The sequence below is a fragment of the Equus quagga genome, chromosome 9 (assembly GCF_021613505.1).
Source record: "Equus quagga isolate Etosha38 chromosome 9, UCLA_HA_Equagga_1.0, whole genome shotgun sequence".
Lineage (NCBI taxonomy): Eukaryota > Metazoa > Chordata > Mammalia > Perissodactyla > Equidae > Equus > Equus quagga.
Genome location: NC_060275.1, coordinates 62,865,993 through 62,876,026, shown reverse-complemented (window position 1 = coordinate 62,876,026; position 10,034 = coordinate 62,865,993). Strand labels below are relative to the sequence as shown.

Genomic DNA, 10,034 nt, shown 5'->3' with positions numbered 1-10,034 from the left:
GACTGTTGAAATTCAACACTACCTGGAGTATGATTACAACTGCTCGTCACTCTTACTAGTGGAAACTCACGTTTGCTATACATAAGAGCCAAATAAATTAGTCCACAGCTTTCAAGTGAGTTATTAGCTTATTGCAAGTTCAATCTGGGAATAAATTAGGTCCTTTTAAAGACTGATTACAGAATGTTACCCTAACTTGTAGTTTATGAAGTATATTCACTTTTCAAATTTGTATGTATAAATATGATATGACTATATCTGGGACAAAACAAACATCCTGAATTTAAGTGCAGCTTTCAGAGCTTAAGTCAACCAGAGAGAGTAGATCATCCACCAGAGGCCCAGACAGAGTCCGGGATCTGCCTTAGGCCACGCAGGCAGTAAGTGGCTATTCTAGCCTTCAGCCTAGGCTTTCCTGTGCTCAGGCAGAGTGCAGGCCATTCTTCTGCAGCGCACGTTCAGACAACATATTCGAATGACAATAATTACAATAAGTACTGTTTACTGAGTACAACTCTGAGCCAAGTACTCTGCTTGGCTCTGTCAATATAACCCCTCGTCTCACCCACTCATAGCTCTGCGAGGTCTGTCTGGTTACCCTCATTTTATAGATCTGATGACTGAGACTCCCTCAAGGCTACACAGCTGGTAAACGCTGAAAGCTTGGGTCCAGGCACACTTTCTGGGGGACACTGTTGCACCCATGGGGACCAATATGACCACATCTTTGACTAGATTTTCCTTTAAAATCGGTATTTTAACCTCCTGCAATGATAGCCTTGGCTGTGTGTAAATGGAGAGCTTGTACCCGAATGGTGGAAAGAAAGTAATAGCATTCCCAAGAGTGTCAGCTCACACTCAAAGGACGAGGGCATCAGAACGTTACATTAATTAGTTGTCTACTGTTCTTGAAAATTAACTAATTGACTCCTAATAAAATCAAGTGTAATCCATGCAGTAAATTGCTAAAACATTACCTTTTAGCCTATGTAGGACATAGATTCAAGATCATGAACTTAAAGTCAAAATTCAAATAGTCAGCTCCAAGAGGGCGATAACGGAATATTAAATCTGGAGCTCTGCAAGTTAAAACTGTGAGGTAAACTAGAAGTATTATAGAAAATAACTATTTAGTCAATGTTTCATTCTATTTGAAAGAGCAACTCTCAAATGTTCAATACTACCCTGTATTTAAAAGTTAAAAATATACTGGAAATTGATTGAGGCCGATGCTGAGAGTTTGGGGGAAGAGAATTACAATCATAGCAGCAGTGTCATAGCAAAAATATTTTCAATTTACCAGCTGAACTGTTCAATGTTTTATGTGTGTTAGCATTACTTCCAAGGCAAAATGAGGCAATATTATGTTTATCTGTTTGTTTGGAAAGTTCTTTTATTAAAAAATATTTTTAATATTAATGCTATTTTCAATACAGGTGTGATAATACTCCATAAAGTGTCGTGTAGTTGGTACGGTGAATTTAGGAAGGAAATAGTCCATCTCGATGCTGGCCCCTCTTCTCCATTAGATGCCCTAGTAGCAAAATGTTAATACCCTTTTAAGAAATAAAGAGGCCTTTGGACAGCCGGACAGCGGAGTGGGGTGGGCGAGGGAAGTGCTCTCTCCTGACATACTCAAGCTTTTGGCTTTGACTTCACTTAGTAATAGCAGGTCTGAGAGAACTGAGACAAACCCTTCTATGTCCTGCAAAATCATAGGAGGAAAAAAGCTGGTCATTTACAAGCAGCTATGGACAAAACCAGCCGCAGAGTACAGGAGTTAGGGAAATTAGGGATCCCCCCCAAAAAAAGAAATTAGAGTAAACTGCACATTTACTGTCAAAAATATATTATTTTTGATCCTAAGAAAATTAAGATTTTATCTAATGAACTACATTGCTGACCTTTTAATACATTTGGTTTTCATGGAACATACAATAACCATCGGACATAAAAGACTAGTTTTCTCTTTAAAAAAAGTTGCCTGGAGTTATCTACAGGAATCTTGCGAACGCCGTTCAAGGATAACATTCTGCAGCTCTTTGGGTACGGGATGGTTTCCTCCACTGGGTCCGCGAGGAAAGAGGGAACTGCTAAATTCACTGATTCAAGAGGGCGTTTCTCCTATTTTCTCACTCCTTTCCCCTCTCGCTGCCTCTTTCCCTAAATGCCTGTACTTTCCAGTTCTCCGTCCTCTACCCCAAAGGCGTGAGACCGGGAAATCATGAAGAGCTTCTCCTTGTTTGTAAACTGCCTCTGCACCGGCTGGGGTAGCTCGGCCGTGGGCGGCTCTTGGCTGGGATGATCCTCCGGGAGTCCCCGCTCCGCACCCGGGGCGCTGGCGGCCTCACAGTCTTGACTTTCATTGGCTACTGCATCTACAGCCTCCTCCAAGGTGGTGCCGGCCTCCGGCAGGGGCGTGTAGCCCTTATTGGGGGAGGATGGGTCGTCCGACTGGGAGCTCGGCGAGCGCAGCCTGGCGGGGGCAGAGTCCTCTAGCCGCAGCGGGGGCGAGGGGGAAGCAGCTTTGTCCAGAAGGCTCGAGTCCAGGTCCGCGCTAGCCGGAGACGGCGGGGGCTCAGGGGACGGAGGCGCCCGGTGGTCCGGGAGCCTGCTGGTGCTGCGGAGCCGCGGGGCCGCGCGCCTGCCGGTCCTGGGCAGGCGGCCGCCCTGGCCCCTGGCGGGGCTCGCCGCCGCCGCGCCCTCGAGCTCCTCCTGCTCGAGGGGCGCCCAGCGCGCGCCGTCCCGGGCGCCGCCGAGGTCGGACAAGGTCAGGTCGACCTCGCCCCCCGGGATCTCCCGGGAGCCGCGTTCCCCAAGCGGCCTCTGCCAACTGCAGCTCGCACCCTCCGAGTCCCCGTCGCGGTCCCCTTGCAAGGGCAGCAGCGCGAAGGCGCTCAGCGACGAGCCCACCAGGGAGCTGGCGGTGCTCTGGCGCCCCCAGCTCTCGGGTGGGCTGCAGGGCGCCGGGCTGCTACTGCTGCTGGCGGCCGCGGTGGCGGCGGCGGCAGCGGCCACCGCGACGGTCCGGCGACGGCCGGCCACGCCCGAGCGCTCGCGGTAGATGCTGTACACGGCCTCCGCCATGCTCGGGGGGTCCCGCGGGCAGCGCGGGGACGAGGCCAGGTCAGGCGGGGACGCAGCGCCCCTGGCCGGGCCGCCACCCACGCCCGCGCCCCGCGCCGTGGCTTGGGGCCACGAGCCCCTGGCCAGCATCGCCGCCGCCCCGAAGGCGTCCCCGGCGCCGCAGACCCCGGGCTTCAACTCCAGGCCCCGGGACTGCACGTAGCTGAGGAAGCCATTGAGCGGCGCCGCCCCGCGGGGCGCCGAGGCGGGGGCCGTTGTCGAAGCTGCGGCGGCGGCGGCGGCTGCAGCCGCGGCGGCAGCCAGGTCCTTGGCGCGGAGGCTGTGCACGTCGATGACGGTGGAGTACAGGTCCCGCAGGTTGATGATCTTGGTCTTCTTGTCTCGGTTCTCGTGGAGTACCGCGTTGGCGCAGATGAAGAGAAAGATGCCGATGCCCATGATGAGGGGCCCGAAGACTTTGAGCTTGTCAGAGTGCAGGTAGCCGGAGAAGATGCGAAAGAAGAAACCCACGGACGTGGAGGAGGACGAAGAAGGGGCAGGGGACCGTGCTGGAGGCGTGCTCCTGGGCGCGCCCATGAAGCTCGAGTTCACATCCCCCGGAGTCCCCGGGTGGCTCCTGGACCGGTTTTTGCTGCCATTGCTGCTGCTGTTGGCCGTGGTCGGGCCGCTGCCCGCGGGGAGCAGCTGCTTACCCCCCTCCCTATTGGCCCCGTTGGCCTTGGGCCAGTAACCCACCACCGCCATGGCTATGCCCACCAGCAGCACCAGGATCCCGCAAAGGGCGATGAGCCCGGAGACGGAGCACAGCTTGAGCTTGCCTTTCACCACCACCACGTCGTTCTTGCGCCTCTTCTTGGCTTTCCGCTTGCGCTTGGGGACCTGGCTCGGGGGTCGAAGAGGATCCTGCTTTCTGGCAGAAATCCTCAGCAGGCCGCCTGTGGCGATCATGGCGAACCGGTGGAGTGCGGGGCTAGCCCCTGGGGCGGAGGCTTGTGCAGGGGGGCGCCAGCTGCCCACTAGCTGCTCCGCCACCTCCTCTGGCTGCAAAGCAGAGGAAGACAGTCAGAGGGTATACGCTTGGCTGCAGCAACATCTCACGCGCTGCAATGGTCCAGCTCCCAGATCCCACCACATGTGTGCCTCCCACCCCAGGACCTTGACCCACTAACCAGAGTGCCGAACATAGAGACCAGGGGATGGGGTAGATGGATTAGGGAAGGGAAGCGCTGTTGCAGTAACTGATAGGTGATAAAACAATTTGGGAGAACGCCGCCTTCTCCTGCTGCACCCCCCTCCCCCCCCCCCCCCCCCCACCCCGCGCAATCCCATACACACTCTGTGGGTAACATTCCAACGTTGTTCATTTTAAACCCTCCTGGCTGGAAGCCAACGGAGTTCTGACCCTTAGAAACTAAATGTGGGGACTCAAAGTAATAGCTGAGGGCTTTCCTGGTTTCCCTTTGTCCTACCGGAATGAGAAGATTTCGCAAGGGAGCTGCCACAGGAGTTTCAAGTCTCTTAAGCCTAGGAATTTGTCACTGTGGGGCCCAAAGTCACTAAAACAGTCATAAAAGTTCCTAGTCTATCATGACAAAATGAACTCATTTCACTGCATGAAAATTAAAAGTCATATACTGGTAGGCAGACTGGCTTATGGACCTCAGAAAATTAATAGAGTTCACTGTTGGGAGCACAGAGAGACATGTCAATACTCTGACAATAAATCCCTTCAGAGTTGTCCCCCACCCACTACTGTTCCCACGGCTCAAGGCAAGCACATCCCGCTCACAACAGCCTCTTCCTCATCTCTTTTCTGCAACATCTGGACAGCTTCTTGGGGTGGAATATTTAGTTTTAGGTAACTGGTTATGTAACTGAGCTCTTCCTTCTGGCCTCCTCTCCTCCCTCAGAGGAACTTCTGAGGTATCATGTGCTGGATCTCATCAGGGAATTTGAGAAGTCCCCTAGAATCTCCAAGAGAAAGATCTTTTTCTCCTATGGGAAAATTACAATCTTAAAAAATAAAACCTCATTCTGCTATAATAGCTTTCTGACCCCTTATTAATGTGCCAACAGCACTCTTCAGAATGCCAATATTCAAATGAGTAGGCAATTAACTAGGGACAGCAGTCTACATAATAATGATGATTTGTGGAATGACATTTCCCCAAGAGAGAGCTGTTTTCTCCGTCTTTTTCTCATGAGGTCATTTTCAGGAAGGGAGGGTGGCAGCAATCAGTGGACTCTAATATAGGAAGTTTAATTGTTCATAATACACCCTGAGGAGGTAAACGCACAGATGTGTCTTTGTGGATATGTTAGCGTCTAAAGATTTTAATCCTGCTGTATCCCCAGAGTAAAACATTTTCTGTTCCATTGGTTGTGTTCCCTCCTATAATAGAGATGCTAAAATTAAGGGCATTCTATGAATTTGAAAGGCTTAGATATCACTCGCAAGCCTTTTGGTATTTTATCCTTTATAAAATAATTCAGGTTTTAGGATAATTACCCTTTGAAAATGTGGGATTACTTAGGTGGAATTTTGCTTTTAATTGGTGCCTGGGTAAAGGGCTGTGGCCCCTGACTCCCTCCATTCTATCAATAGAGGCAGGATCTTTTCTCCCCCGGTTGAAAAGCCAATGGTAATCAGCCCTTTACAATGTTTGCAAATCAATATCTCCTTGGAATTTAGTTGGTTTTCAGTAAGGAGAAGCATTAGGCAGGTTAGAGAGCGGTCAGTAGAGAGAATGCATCTACAAACCTTTTGTTTTAAGAAGGAGCTGCACCAGCAAGTACAAACAGATTGTCAAAACAAAACAGAGGAGCTTCACCATCCATCCGTCACCCCCAAAAGAAGCACATTTATTGTGTAGTTGTAACATAGAGACTGCTGCTTTAAGAGATCCGAGACTCCAGTGTCTTTAATGTAACAATCTGGAGATCTGTGGGATTTTTTAAGAAGGATTTGGAGCCAGACGTTTTAGGGACAAACCTACTCAGCTGGAGGGTAGCTCTCCCAGAGGAGAGAAGGGCTAATGTTTTGTGGTGCGTGGACAAGGTGCGCCAGGCTGCTGGGCAGCTTGGGGGAGGAAGGTACCCACATGCGTTTCTCCTCAGAAAGAAGCTTTGGCTCTGGGTAGAATGTAAGGAAGGTTGGAATGGATTTCAACAACTGTTTACAGAAGATCTTTAAAATTAGTTTAACAGCTAGCAATTAACTCCCTCGTTTATTATTCCTTCAGCTCTGTTGAAGGCTGAACTCCTTTCTAACGTATTACCATCTGAAGTGAAATACTGACAAAAGTCAGATGTCATGGAAGACCCACCTTTGACGCTTTTCTTTATACAGAATGAAGGAAAACAAACTTAGCAGTCCAGGTTGGCTGCCCTCGCAATTTACTGCCTGGAGCTGGTCTTTCCGTGGCTAAGGAATGGAGGATGGGGGAAGCAAACGAGGGATGTCTAAAAATACAACTGCTTCCAAGAGAAACATTCAAGTTCTCGGCTCATGATCGATTAAGCCCCATTCGGTGACTGAGGCTCGCAGCCCACAGGCGGGGAGCGCCCTGCCTGCCTGGGACTCAACCCAGGTCCTCGACCCACCGCTCCCTCATTGGCAGGGCAGCGAACCCCTCGCCCTTCTTTTTGGTCTGATTATTTATTTTGGAGTCACATGAGTGCAGCAGCTGGGAGCCCGCCTCTGGAAAGAAGACAGGCAGGAGCGAAGTGAGGGCAATCCTGAACTCGCTTTTTCCGGGCAGCGCATCCCGTGTAGCCCGCCCAGGAAAATGACTCTCCCGAACACGAGCCCTGGGGACCGGGGCTCAGGGCAGGAGGGGCGGGGAGGGGCAGCTCGGGGCCTGAGGACTGACAGAATTGCTCAAAATGGCAGCACTGTGAGCAAACAATATCGTTCACTTACCCAGGAAGACTGGGGCAGCTCGGGGCCGGCGAACGGGCGCTCGGGCGACACAAAGGAACCATGGAGAAACTTTTTCAGCCCGAGCCGACGGCGGAGCGCAGGGACAGCGCCTCGCGGCCCTCCGTCCGAGCGCGGCTCAGCAGCCCCGCGGGGGCGAGCGCCCGCCCCGGGTTCGCAGCCCCCTCTGGTGCTGTGGCGGGAGCCATTTCCGAGAGTTTCCAAGAAGTGTCAGGTCCTCCGCATCCTGCATCCCCTTCGGAGCCTCCTCCCCGCCGCCGCTCCTCCGGCGCCCGCGGCGAGCCCCCGCGGCACGCCCCGCCGGCCGCAGCGCCGCCTTTGTGTGGCTGCGGCGCGCCGGGCTCCGCCGGGTGGAGTGGAGCCCGCGGCGGCGGCGGCTCGCGCGCTCGGGGCGGCCGGACTCGCGGCCGTTGCTAAGAGACCGGAGCCATGACACAGGGAAATTGCCGCAGGATGGCAGTCGGTACCCAGCCGCCGCCGCCGCCGCCCGGGCGCCCCCGCCCCGCCCCGCCCCGCCCGCCGCTCCCCCCGCTGCCTCCGCCGCCGGCCGCGCGTCCCTTCGGAAGAGCCGCTGCCCCGAGGCCGCGGAGGCGCGAGGGCGGCGGAGGGGGCGCCCCGGGACCGTCGCCCGCCCTCGCAGGGCGCTTTGTTCTTTCTCTCCAACTACCTGTCTGAGCGGCGGGCCGGAGGGGGCCCGGAGGCAGGGCCGCCCCCGGAGGGGCTCCGCGTCCGCCTCGGGGGGGCGCTCTCGGCGCGAGGGCGAGGGCCCGTCCCCCTCCCCTCCTTCTCCTCTCTCCTCTTTTGTTGCCTCTACTCTTGGACTCCGCGCCGCCCTTGCTGTTCCCCCTCCCCCTTGGGAGTGTGCAGGGTGGACGCACAGCGAGCACCGTGAGCTGGCCCCCGGCGACCCCGGGCCCCGCCGAGCGCGGTCGCCCCCGCCGAGGGCGCCCCGCGGACCCGGGGGCCGCGCTCCCAGGTCCCCGCGCTTCGGCCTGCGCGGGACCGCGGCGCCTCCCGGACGCGCGGCTGGGACTTAGCGGAGATGGGAATCGGCGCCGGGCTTCTCCTTGGGCAGCCCCTCGTGCTCCTACGCTGTGCGGTAATCAGCAAGCATTAAAAGGAAAAGTATCATTCGCCTGGAATCGGGGCTAGAATCAACGAGGGGAGGTGGGGGTAGGGAGGATGTCCAACTCCCTACGTCATTTTTAAAAAGCGAGAGGGAGAGAGAGAGATGTGTTCCCTAGCTCGTCCCTGGGCTCTCAACTGTAAAGTAAAAATGACAGGGAAAAGAGAATCTCAAAGTGGAATTTCCCCAGGGAGCACTGAGAAAGTAAGAAAGATTTCAATTATCTATTAAAATGAGGCAGCCAGGATTCAGGAGGAAAGCAGCAGAAGAGCAGATGAAGCGTGTGCTGTCAGAACTTTGGGCTCCAGACAGAAATATTTTGTTGGGGGGTGGGGGAGCTGTTGTATACTCTGTTTTGCTGTTAAGGGTCCAAGATCCCGCACAGGAGGCCTTTGCTGCGCACGGTTCCAGTTACCAGACTGTTCCTCAAGGCACACAGCATTCACTTGTGTTTAAAGCTAGAGCATTCACTTTTCAGAAAGAACAATAAAGACACAAACATTTACCGGTTCAAAGAGAGAAATGTGAGCAATGATAAATGAGGTGGGGATGGAGATGGTGGGCAGGCAGGAGGGGATGGAGGAGAAATGTTTCCTAAAAGGAAACCCTGCACCTGCCTGTTTGAAAGGTGGCCTCTGTCACCCTTTCCAAGCAAATAATAAATCTGGATTATGACCAGGGCGTTCAGAATCCACCTCCTGGCACCTCTCTATTCCTGCTCAGATGCAGAACTTTAGAAAACAAACCATAAGAAAGGGAAAGTTTTAAATCCCCCATTGGATTGTTTCCTTTTAGAGAAATCACTGCAAATGTGAAATAACCAGGTCTAGTTGTCATTTTGAAAGGTTTTTCAGCTCTGAGCCTCCAGATTTCTTGACTCAATAATAATCGGTGTTTTGTACAAAGGTTGGCTCTGAGATCTCATTTCATTACACAACTGGCTGCCAGGGGCCATGGGTGGCAACTGGTATCCTTTGTGGGCCTATTTGCTGAGCTGTATTAATGGGAATAATATTACAGAACTTCATTAGGATTTTAGGTGGATTAAGCCGTTAATAGTTTCAAATTTCTGCACAAATTGTAGCCCTCATTTGCACATTTAAAACTCATCTGAGGGATTTGGAGAAGAAAAGAATCCTTTTCTACACAAACAGGCCTTGGGACATAACTAGTTTTTTTCTTATGTTGACGACTGCAGTAAGATTTGATTTGTAATTCAAAGCCTTCCTTCCAAACGGAGCTCTTGGGAACTTTGAACTGTTCTACTTAACCTGAGTGTTATCACTTTCGGTCATTTTCTTTGTTTTCAGCTCACAGTATCAGAGGAAATCAGACAGATCCCAGCTGTTTCCAGTCGAGTTCTTTATCCCTCTGCAATAATATAGTATCAACACATTCCCAGGGGTTCCCAGAGTTATTTTTAAAGGAACAGTAATGCTCTCAGCCCTTCTGGAGTTATTTTCCTTCTCATTTCACTGGCCGTTTCGGTTTGGGTGATTTCGGGGATTGTAGGGCACCCCTTTCACCTGCTAAGGACTGAAGGGCCAAGGCTACCTCATCATCATCATTCACTGGCATCTGGAGACCGCGGGGCTCAGCACAGCGTTCGGAGCCTTTCCTAGCAGAAGAGGAATGAAGGCCTGGGGGAAAAGAAGAGGAGACGGATTAGCTCAGGTCAGTTGGATTAAACTCTGACCTGAAACCTTTCATTTGCTCACTCTTAAAAACAATCCTTATGTAATTTATTCTGTTTCGTAATTTATTCACAACCCATTTGCTTCCCCTGATGTTTCATCACCTGGCCTGGCTCGCCCTGCCCTTCAGAGCTCCCAGGGCTGCTCCGGGGGAGACAGCGGCCTGCCGTGGGCTATCATGCTCCCC

The 10,034-nt window shown here is 52.8% G+C and overlaps 2 protein-coding genes across 2 annotated transcripts in view; one reads left to right on the top strand and one right to left on the bottom strand.

Annotated features, from left to right (window-relative positions):
- Positions 1-1,418: 1,418 nt before the first annotated feature.
- Positions 1,419-7,492, bottom strand: TMEM200C (transmembrane protein 200C). The gene is made up of 2 exons (XM_046671976.1): positions 7,010-7,492; positions 1,419-4,128 (listed from the first exon to the last, which is right to left on the bottom strand). The coding sequence occupies exon 2, from the start codon at positions 4,033-4,035 to the stop codon at positions 2,164-2,166; it is 1,872 nt and encodes a 623-aa protein (XP_046527932.1). The 5' UTR covers positions 4,036-4,128; positions 7,010-7,492; the 3' UTR covers positions 1,419-2,163.
- LOC124244561 (translation initiation factor IF-2-like) overlaps positions 4,034-10,034 on the top strand; it is an 8,635-nt gene continuing 2,634 nt past the window's right edge. Inside the window, exons 1-3 of the mRNA XM_046671183.1 lie at positions 4,034-4,221; positions 7,014-8,126; positions 9,464-9,827. Coding sequence (XP_046527139.1) covers positions 4,034-4,221; positions 7,014-8,064 — 1,239 coding nt within the window. The 3' untranslated portion in view covers positions 8,065-8,126; positions 9,464-9,827. The remainder of the gene's footprint in view (positions 4,222-7,013; positions 8,127-9,463; positions 9,828-10,034) is intronic.